Source organism: Phalangium opilio, unplaced genomic scaffold, assembly GCF_054372755.1.
Source record: "Phalangium opilio isolate 3A_F unplaced genomic scaffold, DU_Popi_V2 ptg000487l_1, whole genome shotgun sequence".
Classification (NCBI taxonomy): domain Eukaryota; kingdom Metazoa; phylum Arthropoda; class Arachnida; order Opiliones; family Phalangiidae; genus Phalangium; species Phalangium opilio.
In genome coordinates, this window is record NW_028324237.1 from 1,085,194 (window position 1) to 1,104,261 (window position 19,068).

At 37.9% G+C, this 19,068-nt stretch overlaps 1 protein-coding gene and 1 long non-coding RNA gene across 3 annotated transcripts in view; one reads left to right on the plus strand and one right to left on the minus strand.

Annotated features, from left to right (window-relative positions):
- Positions 1–9,063: 9,063 nt before the first annotated feature.
- Positions 9,064–19,068, minus strand: part of LOC149593696 (uncharacterized) — a 91,284-nt gene continuing 81,279 nt past the window's right edge. The window contains exon 4 of the long non-coding RNA XR_016379522.1: positions 9,064–9,179. This is a non-coding gene — a long non-coding RNA (uncharacterized LOC149593696). The remainder of the gene's footprint in view (positions 9,180–19,068) is intronic.
- On the plus strand, positions 13,151–18,165 carry LOC149593697 (uncharacterized). Of its 2 annotated transcripts, XM_089861672.1 has the most exons (9): positions 13,151–13,508; positions 15,912–16,104; positions 16,183–16,398; positions 16,519–16,614; positions 16,671–16,712; positions 16,797–17,424; positions 17,524–17,565; positions 17,675–17,731; positions 17,790–17,828. In XM_089861672.1, the coding sequence occupies exons 2-6, from the start codon at positions 15,912–15,914 to the stop codon at positions 17,255–17,257; spliced, it is 1,008 nt and encodes a 335-aa protein (XP_089717798.1). In that variant the 5' UTR covers positions 13,151–13,508; the 3' UTR covers positions 17,258–17,424; positions 17,524–17,565; positions 17,675–17,731; positions 17,790–17,828. The 2 variants fall into 2 exon arrangements, with proteins under 2 accessions (XP_089717798.1, XP_089717797.1); XM_089861671.1 differs by having other exon boundaries at positions 17,675–18,165.

Here is a 19,068-nt window from a genome sequence, read left to right on the forward strand (position 1 = left end):
TTGTTTCTGTGTGGTTCAAATGCTCGGTAATCTTAATAATCGAGCTTTTAAATTTTTACATTTTAAAATCGGAAATATTGGGAGGCGGAAAATAACCTAGGCAGTTTGGCTGTGATGTAGTTATTAAATTCGAAAAGATCTGTAGATTTGTCGTGATCTGTTGAAGCTATACAACAAGTAAATTTTTAAGATTCGAAAATATTAAAATTAACTAACATGTTTTGTTAAATTCTCATACGGTTTTTATTTTATCAGCTATAAAAGATTTTCTGTCTATTTATTCTCTTTGTAGGGCCGAATACTCAACCTCACTCTAAATTTTTGGGAGAAAATAAAATGAAAACGCTTACTATTTTTAAACTAATGCTCATGAATCATGATAAAATATTTTTACTTAAGTAATTTTAGTGAAAACACCTAAGATAAGAATTGATGTTTTATAATCATGTCTTCAAAGGAGAAAATTTGAATATCTGTTCCTTCAGACAATTCATGTTCTACACTTATCTTTTACTTTTTCGCGTCTTTGTTTACAATGACAGTTTTTATTAATAACTAAATATGTACTCACGTTTTCTAACTCAATATGGCCCACCGATTGGGATACAATACTTTCTTGCGCTACCTAGCTAAAAATATATATTATAATGTATTCAACCACCACATACAAAACACAAACACACGTAACATTATGAACTGTACTTCTATCAATCACGCTTTATGCTATGACGTAATGTAACTACCAATTGTAACAATACACTTTGCGGCGAAACCTTAAGCAATATTTAAGGTGGCCCTTAAAAGGGCCTTTTTTGGTATACAGTTTAAAATGTCATGCCCAGGACTGTCGATCGAATCTTAAAATCCAAGCAAATGTTTTTGCGAATTCAGGGTCTGGTAGTTCTGGATATCCAAATTTGGGTTCAACCAAAGTTAGACATTCAGAATCTAACGCTAAAGATTCTGGAACGTAGGAAGATTCGGCCTTCTTTTTTTTGGTGGGCTGCCTTCGTCATCTGAAGAATCTACAAATTCTGAATGATTAGTTTGTAACTGTAACTCCGTTGCTGGAATGATGTCCTCTCCAAATAAAGAATTATTAGGATTAGCCGTCATTTCAGAATCGATAAAATCATCCAAAAATGATTGCAAATCAGTCGATTTTCTATCATTTTTTGGCAATTGTAACTCCGTTGCTGGAATGATATCTACTCCAAATAAAGAATTATCTGAAGTAATCGTCATTTCAGAATAGGAATTACGATTATCAAAAAAAGATTCAGAATCATTCGATTCACTAGAGACTGAAGGTGCTCCCCCAAGGACTCAGAATGCTCGAAAATTCTATGAACGACCACCCCCTCCCAAATTTCTTCAGGTTCGAGTGTGCAAGCATTAGTATCTAAGGGCACTAGATCAACACGATAGGCGCAATAGATCTTTTTTAGGTCAGAAGCCATTACTTTTTCCAAAGTCATATTACACAATCCAGTGATCGAGATGACTTTAATCGTGCGAAAGACTCTGCGCTCAATGAAAAAAACATCAGCTTGAATTTTACTCAGAGGATGCAAGAAAAGGGCAGCCATTCTCAAAGATTCGAAAGTGCTAAATGAATCTCATCGCTAAGTTTCCTCACGAGGCGACTCCAGGTTTCCGTCCGCATCTCCGAGGAAAGAGTAAGGTACTTCAACTAGCCGTATGATTGGTGAGCTACAAATTTAAGCCGATATATGGGTTAGAGGATTGGGGGGGACGAAATAGGGGAAGTGGAGAGAGCATTAAAAGAATTCCGCAATTTTTCCTCCTAAACAAGAGGTTCTTAAACTGTTCTTGAAAGGCTGTTTTAAGGGCCTTATTTACTTTTTGGGGAAAAATTAAAGGTTTCCATAACAAATGTATTGAAATCTTGCACACCGCAATCACACACACACCTATATTAAATTAAGCCTATATGCGTACCTCGGATAACATAAAAATAGCTAGCTCTCCCTGGTCAACGGAAATGTCTTAATTAAATTTGGGAGTGGTTACTCCCTCGATTCTGTCGCGTAGAAGAAAAAGAAACTGGGAGTTTAATAATCTTCACTTATACAATAATTAAGTTATTTTTTTTCTATAAACTTTAGTTAGCTAATCCATGAAAGGTTAATTCCTACGAGAGAGACAACGCGCTGAAACTACATTCAATGGAAATGTATTTCCTATGAACGCCTGTCTAAGGGTTTTCCATCAGTACACCGCAGAATTAAATTAATGAGAAATGCGAAATGAAAACCACTTTAATGTTTTAATTTTCCCGAATGTTTTCATCGTTTGTCGGTTATGGCAAATAATTATCAATTCATTAATCGTACCAATTGAACGATGTAATTTTATAGACGCTATAAATATGTTTAAAATCGCCTTAAATGTTTGGAAAAAAATTTCTTACAGAACAAACTTTGCTTATAATTCTGAGTTTTCCCGCCATTTTCTAGTGTCTATTGTCAAGCAAAATTTCCCGCTCTTTCTAGAAATCCCCAAAAAAATGTCCCATTCTTTTGACAAACTAGTTAAAAGCCATCCCCCTCGCCTTGAATACCTAACCTTCTAGAGAGAAGAAGCCCGTTCGAACTTTTCGGAGAATTACTGGCGCCAAAGGGTTAATCTTAAACTGGCAATGAACTGTTTTCAATGGGATGAGCGGATTGAGCTTGTCAATCGTAGATTTTTCCTATCCACGGAATAGTTCGGTTTTCCCCGTGAAACGCTTACAGCTTCGTGTTATAGATTTCAATTCCAGCCTATGGCTTTTAGAAATTTTGAAAAATAAAAAAAAATGATTTCAGGAACCTTAATTAGGGATAATGTTTTTAAAACTTATAGCCCTCTTGTAGGCGTTTTCCATCCTATGTATTTCTTATGAGCGCCTGTAGAATGATTTATCCTCAGTACACCGGAGCTTTAAATTGGTGGAAAAAATTAGTTACCTTTTAATTAAACAGGAATTTTTCATTATTTTTTTTTGTTTTTGGTTTTTCAAGATAAGTATGCCTAAGTGCATATGAACTGCACTATTAGCACCATTCGTACAGATAAAGTTTTGTTTTAAACCTTTCTAACTCAAAGTAGAAATACGAAATTTTGGAAAATGAACGATATAATACGAATAACTGCCGACCAAGAGTCTAATAAATGTTATCTCAAAAAAGAACTCTTGGTCATTCCTCTTTTGACACGTGATGGGCGGGCAGCTCGACCCTTCAACGGATTTTCCCTATTACGGAAAAATCTCGCTTTTCTTGCAATAGCCTTTCTTAAGGCTCGCGTCTCCTACATTTTAATTCAAATATTGAGAGTATATAACTCTCAAGATTTAGGTTCATTAAATTAATGATACCTTTATTATTATTATTTTTTGGTGCAATATTTATATACTTCTAAGAGTTTTCAATCCGATTTGATCCCACGTATTCTTCAGTGGGCGCCTGAAGGATGCTTTATCCTCACTGCACCGTGCACATTTATTTCTATTTCTGTTTTATTTGTTCTTATAATTATACAATTTTGATAAAAACTGTAAATAGTACTACTTTTGAGCAATTACTTGCTCCTCCCTGATTTAAAAGGGATTCACCTATGTGAAAAGAGAATAAATATTCATTCATTGAATTTGAAGGAAGCATTTATTTACGTATTAAAAAAGCCACTCCTTTTTATAATTTGGATAATTGAGTCAGACTAAACGAAATCTTAATCTAGAATTTACATATATTTAGATTTTAAACGAAATATAATAAGCGCTTTTGAACGCATTTGAAAAATACTCTCTAACGGACAAAAATACTCATACGTTTGTAGAATTAATCCGCGCTAAAATAAAAATAGGTATACAATTAATTAAAATGCATAATAAAATAAAATGCACAGTGAAATTAAATTAACCCACAGTACTTCGGTCCTCCCACCCTTTTTGAAATAACCTGTATATTGTGTATTATTTTCTATTAATATGATTTTAAGCTTATGTAAAGGGAAGATCTGCTGGGTAAGAAATGGAACCATAAAGCTTCCCTCGAACTAATTTTCGATCTAATCATGATGAACTAAATCGAAATGCTCATGGAGAAGCCTTGGGAAGGTGAAAGAGATGGCTTCGGTTGGAAAATAGCAAAAACCCACGCCGTCACTGGCTCACTCTCCAGATTTTCCATCCTCCTTATTGGTCGAAAAAAACGGTTTTCAAGTCGTTTAAAACCTATAAATAGTACTCGGCGCTCTCCTATGACCATTCTCTTCTCTTGCGATTTCTCCTCCGAGACAAGATACTTTCAAAGCCTTTTTAAAAAATTGGTCATCCCAGTTTTTTTAAGACTTTAAGTTCCTCGACAGCGTTTGAACTGTTTCAAAACAGCTGTTTTCAAAGCTAAAATTCAAGTTCAACTTGAATTTGTGTACATCGTGTACGTTTTAGGTTTTTAAAAACTTAAATTTCTTTTTTGTGAAAGTCCGCGAACCCGAGTAATTTTCAAGTTTTTTTTATTAAACTTGAATTTAGTTTTAAACGCGCAAACTCCGCGTAATTTTTAAGTTCATTTTAAAACTCGAGTTTTTGGTTTGAGAAAGTCCGCGAACTACGAGTGATTTTCAAGTTTTTTTTAAACTTGAATTTTTTTAAGCGCGCGAGCTCGGCGTAATTTAAGTTGCTCAAACTTGAATTTTTGAGAAAGCACCTCTTTTTGGACGTTTTTGGAGCCAACATATTTGAAGGTAAGCGAATTTCATTATATTTTTATTCAATTAAACACTTTCAAGATTGGATTTGAATTTATTAAGTGGCTATCCCCTTGACTTTATTACCTATAATTTATTTGACCTTAATTTTTGATGCGATCTACGCGATATACGAGGGGCTATCCACTTTAATTATGTTTAGGAAATTCTTTAGTAGTTATTCCCTAGTCTATATTCCGTAGTATTATTCATTTAACCCAATCTAGGAGATATACGAGGGGCTATCCACTTTAATTATGTTTTGGAAATTCCTTAGTAGTTATTCCCTAGTCTATATTCCGTAGTATTATTCATTTAACCTAATCTAGGCGATATACGAGGGGCTATCCACTCTTATTATGTTTAGGAAATTCTTTAGTAGGTATTTCCTAGTCTATATTCCGTAGTATTATTCATTTAACCTAATCTAGGCGATATACGAGGGGCTATCCACTCTTATTATGTTTAGGAAATTCTTTAGTAGGTATTTCCTAGTCTATATTCCGTAGTATTATTCATTTAACCTAATCTAGGCGATATACGGGGGCTATCCACTTTAATTATGTTTTGGAAATTCCTTAGTAGTTATTCCCTAGTCTATGTTCCGTAGTATTATCTATTTAACCTAATCTAGGCGATATACGAGGGGCTATCCACTTTAAGGATATCTTGGAAATTCTCTAGTAGCTATCCCATAGACTATACTTATATTTTTAATTTAACCTTCATTACCTTTTTGATACAATGTACGCGATATACGAGGGGCTCGGGTTTAGTAATTTTACAGTATGTTTTATTTGACCCAAAATACGCGAAAACCAAGGATTATCTACCCTCAAGATGTTTTGAAATTTCTTTAAGGGGAGGGTGAAACGGAAAATTGAGTTATTTTAGCGATTATTTCATAGCGAAACATCCTTGAAATAATTCTGAGTAGGAAATAGATTGCCATAAACTAAATTTATCGTATAATTAAGAGGCTGTGAAGCCAATTTACTTTAATACATTATTGTACATAAATGAAATAATAACAGTAATCAGATTAACAATATCCCCTTTTTTACTCACTGTCGGGAGATATTTTGAAATTTCATCAGTGCATATCCCCTTGCGCATATTCCATGGTCTTTCTTAAATTTTTTAACATAAACTATGCAATATACGAGCGATTATCCACTTTAGGGAGGTGTTTTGAAATTTCTCTAGTGGATATCCCCTTCAGTATACAGGGTGTTTCTGATAAGTCTGCCATAAATCAAGGGGCGTGTTCTTTGGGTCAAACTGAGTGGAAAGTGTCAAAGAACATGGGGTGTACAAGAATTTGCAACGAAGATATGGCCCCCCAAACATTGGCCCCTAAAACAAGAAAATATTCGAAAATGTAGACTAAAACAAATTCAGCCTTATCAACTTGTTTAGAAATAATGAGACAATTTCAATAGTTTCCCTCTAACATCGTTATTGAACTTTCACCTGGCAGAAGTGTATTAAATGAGTAGAAGTATGCCTACTCTAGTAAAGTAAAGTCAAAGTATCATGGTACCTTTCGGTTGGTATTACTTTTATTCTTAACAAGTTAACATGGACGTTACAGGTATTGTTCAAAATGTCCACCAACGGCGTTAAGACAAACATGAACCCGTCTTTCGAAAGATTCTTGGACATGTTGGAAGATTCCTGGCATGTTCCTTATTGTTTGACAACCTTCAATAATTCGTCTTCGCAAGTCTTCCTCATCACGGACTTCATTCTTGTACACGATGTCTTTGAGATGACCCCAAAGATAGAAATCGCACGGATTTAAATCCGGAGATCTGGCTGGCCACGCAACTGGTCCTCCACGCCCAATCCACCTCAAATTAAACGTAGCATTAAGATGTTCTCTAACTGCACGGCTGAAATGTGGGGGTGCCCCGTCGTGCATAAACCACATGTCACGAAGTAATGCTAACGGTATGTCCTCGAGTAGTTCAGGTAAAGTGTCTCTTAAGAACGTGAGATATGCTTCACCATTTAGTCTGGGTGGAAGAAAATGCGGACCTAGTAAATGATTACCGACAATGCCGCACCATACGTTTAAAGAAAATTGCTGTTGGTGACTTCTAACACTAGTTGCGTGTGGGTTTAATTGGCGCCATTCGTGGTGGTTGTGATAGTTCAGAATTCCATCCCGGGAAAAATGTGCCTCGTCGGTTACTAAAAGGACCCGTGGAAATTGATTGTCCTCTACTCTGGCCAAAAACCACTCGCAAAAGTCGATGCGTCTTGGATAATCTGCCGGGTTAAGAGCTTGCACCTTTTGAATATGATACGGGTGAAACTGATGTCCGCGGAGAATTCGCCAGACCAAAACGTGATTAACATGTAATTGTCGTCCAACTTGTCTGGTACTTGTCGAGGGGTCCTCATCGAACATGGCAAGGACGTCTTCCTCGATTTCCTCCATGTCTTCTGGAATGTCTCGCTCTCGAACGTTGTAGGGTTGTACTTGTCCGATGTCCCTCAAGCGCCTGTCAACAGCCTCGAACGTACGACGATTTGGTATGCGTCGTTGCGGAAATTGTTCCTGGTATCGCCGCTGTGCTTCCACTGAATTGCCCTGCGCCAGTCCATACATGAGATGCATGTCTGCATATTCTGCATTGGTATACGCCATACTGTACTACCACACGTTCGTTCGAAGTGATACTGTGACGTTATCAACAACATCGCGTTACTTTATAGCAAACCACCGTTTAGTTTTTACGTTTGCGTCATGACTGTCAGCATTGTTTTTTATTCACGGACTTCATTGTTGTACACGATGTCAAAAAAATCTTTGAGATGACCCCAAAGACTTTTTAGCAAACCACCGTTTATTGTTTACGTTTGTGAATAAAAAACAATGCTGACAGTCATGACGCAAACGTAAAAACTAAACGGTGGTTTGCTATAAAGTAACGCGATGTTGTTGATAACGTCACAGTATCACTTCGAACGAACGTGTGGTAGTACAGTATGGCGTATACCAATGCAGAATATGCAGACATGCATCTCATGTATGGACTGGCGCAGGGCAATTCAGTGGAAGCACAGCGGCGATACCAGGAACAATTTCCGCAACGACGCATACCAAATCGTCGTACAATCGAGGCTGTTGACAGGCGCTTGAGGGACATCGGACAAGTACAACCCAACAACGTTCGAGAGCGAGACATTCCAGAAGACATGGAGGAAATCGAGGAAGACGTCCTTGCCATGTTCGATGAGGACCCCTCGACAAGTACCAGACAAGTTGGACGACAATTACATGTTAATCACGTTTTGGTCCGGCGAATTCTCCGCGGACATCAGTTTCACCCGTATCATATTCAAAAGGTGCAAGCTCTTAACCCGGCAGATTATCCAAGACGCATCGACTTTTGCGAGTGGTTTTTGGCCAGAGTAGAGGACAATCAATTTCCACGGGTCCTTTTAGTAACCGACGAGGCACATTTTTCCCGGGATGGAATTCTGAACTATCACAACCACCACGAATGGCGCCAATTAAACCCACACGCAACTAGTGTTAGAAGTCACCAACAGCAATTTTCTTTAAACGTATGGTGCGGCATTGTCGGTAATCATTTACTAGGTCCGCATTTTCTTCCACCCAGACTAAATGGTGAAGCATATCTCACGTTCTTAAGAGACACTTTACCTGAACTACTCGAGGACATACCGTTAGCATTACTTCGTGACATGTGGTTTATGCACGACGGGGCACCCCCACATTTCAGCCGTGCAGTTAGAGAACATCTTAATGCTACGTTTAATTTGAGGTGGATTGGGCGTGGAGGACCAGTTGCGTGGCCAGCCAGATCTCCGGATTTAAATCCGTGCGATTTCTATCTTTGGGGTCATCTCAAAGACATCGTGTACAAGAATGAAGTCCGTGATGAGGAAGACTTGCGAAGACGAATTATTGAAGGTTGTCAAACAATCAGGAACATGCCAGGAATCTTCCAACATGTCCAAGAATCTTTCGAAAGACGGGTTCATGTTTGTCTTAACGCCGTTGGTGAACATTTTGAACAATACCTGTAACGTCCATGTTAACTTGTTAAGAATAAAAGTAATACCAACCGAAAGGTACCATGATACTTTGAATTTACTTTACTAGAGTAGGCATACTTCTACTCATTTAATACACTTCTGCCAGGTGAAAGTTCAATAACGATGTTAGAGGGAAACCATTGAAATTGTCTCATTATTTCTAAACAAGTTGATAAGGCTGAATTTGTTTTAGTCTACATTTTCGAATATTTTCTTGTTTTAGGGGCCAATGTTTGGGGGGCCATATCTTCGTTGCAAATTCTTGTACACCCCATGTTCTTTGACACTTTGCACTCAGTTTGACCCAAAGAACACGCCCCTTGATTTATGGCAGACTTATCAGAAACACCCTGTATAGCCATAGTCTTTTTTATGTAATATTTCACTTACCATCCATTATCCTTTTTTCGGGATCTATTTTGAAATTTCTTTAGTGGATATACCCTCGTGCATATGGAAGGAAAACGGCCGCGGACTAGTGGTAGAATTGAAAGCATGAAATCCAGCCCATCGATAGCGAAGCGATGGTCTCTTAGGGGCAAAGAATACCTTGTATTTAGAAAAAAATTGGTGCAAATGGTGGCTAAAGACCACGCGCCATTCCTCACAGTGGAGAAGGGGGGCTTTAGGGATGTATGCCATACGCTGAATCCCCAATGTCGTGATGTCTCAAGAAGGACACTTGTTCGGGATATGGACTCACAGGCCAACCATCTTCAACTTTTGGTTAAGGTAGGCTATTTGACTAAATTTTGGAATTTTATTATGAATTTTAAAAATTAGAATCGTTACAGGAGATGTTGGGGAATATTGCCAGTCAAGACATCCATGAAATTCTTGACATATAAAGTAGTAGGACCAGGGATTCCTTCTTGGGTCTACGATGCCAATTCATCGATGAAGATTGGTATTTCCGAAACCATCTGGTCGGCTTTAGTCATTTTCCGGGGAAGCATACCGGAGAGGCCATCAGCAAGAAATTGAAGGAGATGAGCGAGGAGGCAGGATATGAACGTCACAAGGTAAATATAGCTCTCTTGATATTGATATTTTGAAAAGTATGTCCAACTTTGACAAGGTTTATGCTTTCCATGGAAGGTCTTCTGCGTTTGTGCGGACAACGCGGCGAACATATCCCTAGCCTTGAATATGGATAAGGTTTTTAACGATCCGTGGCCCACAAACCTATCATTAGTTAGGGCGAATGAGATTGAGTCTGAGAGTGAGGATGAAATTGTAGTTCTTGATAAAGGTAGTAATTTTATTTTTTTGCACTATGATAGTTTTCTCCGTCACTAATGGCTGCATTCCCAAAACATAACAGGCTTAAATGGCGCGATGGGTTTGGATGCAACATCTCAGGCTTCTTCCGAGGGATGGGACGATTCAGAAGATGTAGTCTTTTTGACCGCGGATTCAAGAAAAACATGCGTCGCCCATAGCCTACAATTAGTTGTGAATGGAGCACTAAGAAACTGCAAAAGATCACAACGCATGGTCAAAAAAGTCAACGAGTGGATCACATGGCTTCGCCGTTCACCGAAATGGACCGATTCATTTAAGTCACGATCGCCGGGAGGGCGAGATCTGACGCAGGATGGTGGTGTTCGATGGAACTCCGTTTTTATGGCTATAGAACGACTAATTGAGGTATATTGTGTTTAATGAAAGTGTGACGTAACATATTTAATATAATTGTTTTCTTTTTTTTTCAAAAGCCTGGCATGATTGAAGCTCTAAGAGCTACAATCCTACTGGCAAAGTCGGACCGAAATGGTCCTGACCATCTGACTTTGCCCAGTGAAAATGATATTTATATCCTAAAAGATATGTTGGCTCTTCTTCGTCCGTTTAAGTGGTCGACTGACCTCTTCCAATCGCAGGCCCCCGTGGCATCCAAAATGATTCCAACCCTGCTGGGAGTATTTCAGCAAGTAAGGGAAATGAGGAGTCCTTACTTGCATAAACTACAATCTGAGCTCTTGAAGCTCATGGCTAAGAGATTCGAGGAAGAGGTGTCGGATAGCGATTACGTCCTAGCAAGCCTCCTTCATCCAGGAATAAATTCTTCAGTTTTTGATGGTAAGGTGTAAACATTCTAAACTTACATATCAACAATTGAATCTATTATTTTCTTTTAAAAAGGCCTTTCCAAAATCCTGAATGGATAGATGATTATCCAAACTTTAAATGTTGGACAAAAGAAAGAGCAGTAGAGCATTTGAAGACAATACTGACGGCGCTGGCTGAATCAATAGCAGAAGCGAAAAATGACATGCACGATCTTTTCCCTGAACTGCAGCAGCCAGACTATTCTGGGCCCAGTGCAGAATAAAATCTAGAAGACTACTTAGCGGAGCCACTTCTCGAGGATGAGGACCTGTTTTCGCCGCTGGGGTTTTGGAAGCTGAAGGAAAATAGAGTCCCTTATTTAGCCAAATTGGCTAGAAGGATGTTGAGAGAATGTTCTTATTTGCGGGGTATATTCTCAGAGCAAGACGGTCAAGCGCGTGGCTGCAATGTTGACGCTTCGAGAAAATAGCAGCCTGATGACAGAGAAATAGATGAGCCAGAGGTGAGTTTTCGATTCCCTCATTATGCATGCACTTCAATGAAATTGTAAGAGATTAGGCCTTACTATGTAATAAAGACTCGCTCTCGCTTTCTCATTATATCCCGTTATATCCTGTCATCTGCTCTTCCGTAACCGAGATACTAACTAAACATCAAGCTCCACTCGCACTCTACTAACCAAAAGACTACCCAGTAACTAGTATATCACAGCCAATACACCTACTCTATCACAGTTCAAGTGTCACTAGCAGACAGGATATCCCTAGAAATGAACGAAGAGCTTATCTTTTATCTTCTATCTTCTCTTTAGGAGTCCGTCCGTCGTCGAGTCACGCATTGGCGTAAAGAGGGGATTAGGGCTACTGGCGAAACCCCTCGGAGTGAAGCGCGTAACTTGTACACTTCCTCCAAACAAAAACGCGTCATACATCGAGTAAATTTAATCTTAAGAACTACGCCGCCACGTCGTTCTTATGATTAAACTACTCGGTTCTATCGTACCTCATGGGTGACGTGGAAACGATAGGGTAGATTTTTTTCTCTCTTTTCTTGGATGCTCATCTCTGGATTACAACTTTACAATTTTGGCGTCTTAAACTTAGGTTTGAAACATTACCTGCTTAAAATTGCCTTTCTAATATCACATACCGACTAAATTTTAGTCTTAAGGAAGGACACCGTCACGCCCGGCTTAAGACCAAATAACTCTTTTTTTTTCAGTCAGTGAATGGTTCTGGATTCACCCACTGCTGGGATTCGTTTTTAAGACCTTGCGCATTTGATACTTGGAATTTAATGTAGTTTCAAACTTTGACGCTGCCACGTCAAAGCTTAAAGCTAAATTACATTCCTGCGTATCGCCGCACATCCCTCTGGAAAGAACGTGTAGAACCAGTTTGCTGATTTGTGACGTCCACTCGGCCGCTTTTCTCCTATGTTTGAAACAATCTTTTCTGACTTAACTTTTTAAAAGATTGTTTAACAAGACTAACACAATTTATGTTTGTAACCTCCCCTGTAGCACGCGACGTCCCAATATCAGTCGGGCCAGAGTCTCAGAAGTCGGGCAAGAGGCGGAAAATTTTGAAAAAAAAAGTTCTCCAAAACTAGGTGTAGGCCAACAGGGAATTTTGTTGTCTCTCAATATACTTATATTTACCCCCATAATATAGAGTTGGCCGACACGCTTTTTAATGGTCATAAATTTGTTGATTTTTGTCCTTTGTTTCAAACAGTTGGCCGATTGTCATTTTAGTGGTCTCATATTTGCTTGTTGTAGTCCCAAATACCTACCAGTCGGCCGACACTCTTTTTTGTAGTCACACGTTTTGATTTTGTGACCAAAATCTGCCAGTCGGCCGACACTCTTTTTGTGGTCACAGGTTTTGATTTTAGTCACCAAAATCCGCCAGTCGGCCAACAATATGATTAATGGTCAATGCTTAATGATCTTATTCACTAGAATGGCCAACTCTCCATTTGTGTTTTTTATCACACATAGCCTGTAATCTTTTAATTAGGCCGATTGTAACTTTTTTTTTCATTTAAATCAATCAAAATTCAGAGAGATTACAGACTAGGAGGATTTAAATATTTGAATGTATTATTCAAGTTTTCATTGGGTAAATGGTATGAACACTCCTAGTCTGTAAACTATAAGTGCCATCTAGCAAGATAGTTAATGTTCCAATCAATTTTATGGGATTCGTTATTTTAGCTATCAGGAAAAACTTGATATTGCTGGATATAAATATCTAGATATAGATATTTAATCATAGAAATTATTGCGCTTAAAATTCAACCGTCGCCAGAGGGCTTTCTTAACGTATGAGAGCGATTGCATCAGCCAAGGAGAATATTTCGTCAGCCTACCATTCGCGGCGGAGAGAAATAGAAAATTTGTTGGCTGCGGAACGGATTAAGCGCGGGTGCTCGAGCGGCGTGGTTTTTACGCGGGAAACGAACGCATTGTTTTTAGGCGGGAAACAAACGAGTGTAATTTTAATTAAGAAATCGTGTCAAGACAGCATACGTGACACGTTCAGGAAAAGTTCCATAAAACCAGGGAAATTTTGTTTCGTCATCTCAATAATAGGGACTTAAAGGTACGTAGATTTTATTTACCTTCGAAACCTAAGCCTTGCCATAAACCAATTTACTTACGGCTACGGGCTTACGGCCATTTAAGTTATGCTTTGACTCTAACGTGCTCGGCATTTTTAAACTATGAGGCCTGGAAATTCCAATCTAGTTTAAGCAGCTATCTTTCCCTGGACAGAGAAAGATAAAACTCAACTATAATATATTTGTTTTTACAAGCTTCATGTAAATTTGTGAAGCAATGGAACAAATATGTAACAAACGTGTTTCGTATCGAAAGGAATCGGATATCACACCTAGACATAAGCGTAGGAAAAGGTCAAATTATATCAAAAATGTATTGGAAGGCATAAGTAGTTCCGATAGCAATCAGTCAACGTCTGCTCAAAACCCTAATCATACCGAAAATCGCCCAGTGATGTTAGAAATAAGAGGCTCTAGCGCTTCGGACACATCAACTTACAATATAGGGGCAGAATCTTTTCACATGGCTAGTAGTAGTGAAGACATTTCAGATTCTGGACGAAATCCGCCCTCCCCTTTTCCTTCTGATAGTGAACGAGATGAAAGTTCCGATGAGGAAGGACCTACCAATATTTTTGATGACATTAAAACCAGGGTTGTAACTCACAATGTAACCCACACTACAGCAAATGCTCTTCTAAACATTCTGAGAAACCATGGCCATAACCTTCCAAAAGACACGCGTTCTCTTCTTAAAACTCCTAGACATGCCGCAACAACAAATATAGAAAATGGCGAGTATCACCATGTTGGATTTGATCAAGGCATTTCCCAGTTTTTAGAGAAGCATCTAAACTATACGAGGACTATATCTTTTGCTATAAATATAGATGGCCTTCCGCTATTTAATAGCTCTCTTAAAAACTTTTGGCCAATTTTGGCTGCAATATACTGTTTTACGGAGGGTATAATTGGAAGACCATTCGTAGTTGGAATATTTTGTGGAGACACAAAGCCTGGTAATTTAGAAGAATATTTGGGACCATTAATTAGAGATCTGAAGGATCTAGACACCAACGGTTTTATGTATCATGGGAAAATATTCGGGTGTGATGTGAAAGGGCCTTTAATTCTTGACACTCCGGCTCGCGCATTTGTGAAAAAAACGAAGGGCCACACTGGCTTTAGTTCTTGTGACAAATGCACGATTGAAGGAGTAAGAATTAACCACCGCACGCTATTTTTTGACGAAGAAAACTGTGCTAGGCCTCGTTTCAATGACACATTCAGGAATAAAGATGATGATGGTCACCATTTACTAGGAAATCTCACTCCTCTAAGTTCTCTTGAAATTGACATGGTACACCAGTTCCCTCTAGACTATATGCATCTTATGTGCTTGGGTGTGACCAAAAAATTGTTACATGCATTTTTAAGCGGAAATTTAAAGGTTAGAATTGGAAGTCGACTAGTTGGGGTTCTAAATGATAAAATTGAACGGTGCCGAAAATACATCCCAAATGAATTTGCACGGAAACCTAGATCTCTGAAGCACGTAGACCGATGGAAAGCAACGGAATTTCGGCAGTTTATGTTATACACAGGGCCAGTGATATTGATGAATGTCGTTAAAGATGATGTGCTTAATCACTTTAGGTTATTCCATTGTGCAGCCTATATTTTGGCTCACCCTGTGTTACATAAAACTCATAGCGACTATGCTAATGAGTTACTAGATTTATTTGTTAAGAGCTGCCCAGGGTTTTATGGAATTGAGTTTATGGTAATGAACGTTCATGCCTTAACCCACGTTGCGAATGACGTTAAAAAGTTCGGAAAACTAGACGGTTACAGTGCATTTCCCTTTGAAATTTTTTTACAATTTTTGAAAAAATCCATACGCACACCAAATAAGCCTCTGCAGCAAGTCATAAAAAGGATGGGAGAATCTGAAATATTTTTAAATAAAAAAGAAAGGATTGTGGAAAAGCTGTTGAAACGCCCTTATCAATGCAACGAGCCTATCTTGCCATTGAATTCTCTGTGCTACAAAAAACTTCACACAGATAAATTTGTTATTTCGAGCTTTAAGGGTGACAATTGTTTCAAACTCCAAACCGAAGAGGTGGTTTTAGTTAAAGGAATATTTCAAAATGACCGCGAAGAAATATTTATATTTGGAAAAATTTGCTTGTTTGACCATGATTTATTTGATTATCCTCTGGAATCTTCAAAGCTTGGAATATTTAATGGGAAAGTTCAACATGAAATCAAGATTTATCCTATGTCATCTATAGCACAAAAATGCATGCTTCTCCCAAACCACAAAGATATTGTTACTCTCATTCCATTGCTTCATAACTGTTAATGACGGAAAAACATTACTCCACTCTGTGTTAAAAAGTAGTGTAGAAAATGGTCTAATGAATAATAAATCTATGTAGATGTATGCAATTGTAAACTTTACAAAAGATAACTCGGTTGAAGTTGTACCCTCATCATGGTGCATATCGGAAAGGTTATGCAAGTGGCCTAGTAAAGGAACAAAATCTTCAGATATTACAAGGATGATAAAGAACGGTTGTGATCCTGAACAGGATTGGATGGACTTCGCTGTGAAAATATACCGTAGAACTGGTAATATCAGATATACAGTTTCGATTGGTAAGCACTTAATATTGAAGATTATAATACTCATTAATTGTTATCATATAGAAACATATGGCCATGCTAGAGAACTTTGCTCCAAAGCTGAGGTAACTTCCGACCTTGGTACTGACGACCCTGATAAGTTCACCGGAAGAGGGAAACGAAAGAAACGTAATATTAGAAGATTTGATGAGAGTAGTGAGCAAGAGAGTGAAGACTGCAGTGATGACTCAACTACTAGTATTAGACCAGCAAAAAAAGTCAAACTATCAGGAAAAAAAGGTTAAACCATTTAATTTATAGCACCAAATTATTCTTAGAGATTGCCGTAGTTTGACAAAAGTTTGCTTTGATTAGCTTTCCATCTCAATTTAGCCTCCCTTAAAAATTATATTTTCGTAGATAAAGCTGAAAAGGAAAAACTCACTTCAAAACGGTTCGGAAAGTCGCTTAAACTGCCAAAACCTCCCGTTTACAAGCCCAACAATCCGATACCTGGTAAGATATATGGTTTTTGTCAACGAAGAATAATCTAATTTATTTTGTGTCTTAAGAACCTATTCAAGAATTTAATGCAACATTCCGAAATTCTCGCAGTACGTTTTTCAAATAAAAGGATCAGTTTAATTATGTATTCATTTGTCCATCATCAAGCTTTAATTAAACTTTTTCCCACAAAGCTGCTGACCAAAACAAAACTACTACGAACCAAACTCAGACAACTCCAAAAACTGTGCCAGAAGACTTAATTATGGCTAGTCCAAATAATTTGACAGCAGATCTATCAATGACAGTTCCTAAATCGGTGTCTGCAGGGTGTCAGACGACAGTTCCTAAAACGGTGTCTGCAGAGCGTCAGACGACTGTTCCTAAAACGGTGTCTGCAGAGCGTCAGACGACTGTTCCTAAAACGGTGTCTGCAGAGCGTCAGACGACAGTTCCTAAAACGGTGTCTGCAGAGCGTCAGACAACTGTTCCTAAAACGGTGTCTGCAGAGCGTCAGACGGCAGTTCCTAAAACGGTGTCTACAGAGCGTCAGACGACAGTTCCTAAAACGGTGTCTGCAGAGCGTCAGAGAACAGTACTTGAAAATATTCGCGACGATTTCTTAGGCGAAGAAGTGTCGGGTAATTTGATTTAATTATTGTGTTTTTAATGGATTACTTTTCAAGCATCAGAAATTCATTCAGCTTGAAAATTGAACAATTTTATATACAGATAACAGACACGCTCAAGATAAAGGAGATGCATTTGAACCATGCATTGATGACATTCCGAAAGATGATTCTAATGTACCTGACAGAAATGGTATTATTTTAAACGTTTTTACAGAAAGAATAAGTCGACAAAATATTGTATTTATATCAGTTCTGTAAAAAAATATTAACTAAAATTTACTGGATTTAGATGATGATAACGAGTTGAGTGATGGTCTTCAAGAAATACGAGGTAACTATAATTGATCATTCTAAAAACCAACGACAGTTGAAATTATTTACAATATGGTCAAAAAATTAAGTGAAGAGTTTAATGGTAGAATTTCTTCCTCCTTTTATAGCTCCACATCAAAGCGTCTCCTTTAAAAGATCAACTAAAAGTCGTGCCTTATCATCAGGTTAAATGCGTGATGTTAATTGCTCAGGAAAACCAATTATATGTATAATCTATTTCAGATAATTTATCTCAAGAGAAATTCCAAAAAGCCGTCTTTCGAATGTTGTCAGATTTAAATGACAAAGTGGATAAAATTTTGACCAATCAGCACTTGGAAAATGAGGACCTGTCATTCTCAGCTCAAAATTCTGAATTTCCAAATTTCCCTTTGACATCAATAGATGATTTAAACGATTTTGAAGAATTCGTGGAAAACAAAGAGAACTATAAGAAAGCAGTACTTATCTAATGTCACTGTTTTGCTCACTACCGTTATGTAAACTTAAAAAATTGTTTCAAGGTTGCTTATCTTGGAGGCTATGGAGGTAAAAAGTATCGGACACAACAAGACGAATCTTGAAAACAGTTCTCGCACAAGAAGTTGTCCTGAAAATGAATTGGAATGGTAGAAATGAAAAAATTTCCTTTCAAAACCTACGCCTTAGAAATATTGTTATTGGTAAATAATTCGTGTCTTAAAGGGAATTATCACCATTTAATAAACAATGTCATGTTTTTTAAGATGCTGTACGAAAGACGCAAAAACTTAAACACACCAAAGAGTTCGAGGTGGAAACAGTCATGAAAACCTGGATAAAGCATGCTAAAGATCGATATGGAGGACGTGGGCAAAGAAATAATAACAGAAGAAGTCAAGAAAATCGTCAACAGCTGACAGATGATGACGATGAAGACTAAGAAAATTACTACGATTCCTCATTTCATTTAAATTACTTTCATTTGTTTTGGACATGGACCCAGTACATTTAACCATGGTATTCATAGTTTCGACTCAATTAATCGAAACCATTTCTCATTTTTAATCGTGCGGGGTCCATTATTTTTCTCTATACACTTAAGCTTCTGTGATAGAGCATAACAGTGATATGAAACAAGTGGTTTTATATTCAAATAAAAGAATAAACATTTTCATTGCTGTCACTTTGTTCACTGATGTTGTAGTAAGACAAAAAATGGGAAGTTAAGTCTTCCCCTTAGCTTGGGCCTACGTTTATGGGACTAGTCACCTTCTAGAGATCAGTGCACATTTTTTGAAAGCTATCTAAGAGTCGGGCGCAAGATAATTTTGGTCGGGAGGTAGTGGTTTAGGAAGCAATGTTACAGCCAGCAAAAGTGCTTTTCCAAAGTTGTTTAAAGGTCGGTCACAAGGTCTAATTTCGGACGGCCAACAGTAGGCAAACCTAGAGTACTAAGGTCGGCTAAGATATACGTTTCATGGATATTTAAAGTCCGGTAGATAATACAATGTTAGTAGGCCGTCAGTCTTTTTTGTTTCAA

Bases quoted from the DNA above. Each gene is read 5' to 3' on its own strand.
- LOC149593697 (XM_089861671.1), top strand. From the start codon at position 15,912: ATGTATGCAATTGTAAACTTTACAAAAGATAACTCGGTTGAAGTTGTA. The intron at 16,105-16,182 runs GTAATATCAGAT...GTTATCATATAG, and splicing joins GAAAATATACCGTAGAACTG to AAACATATGGCCATGCTAGA. The intron at 16,713-16,796 runs GTACGTTTTTCA...TTTCCCACAAAG, and splicing joins AACATTCCGAAATTCTCGCA to CTGCTGACCAAAACAAAACT.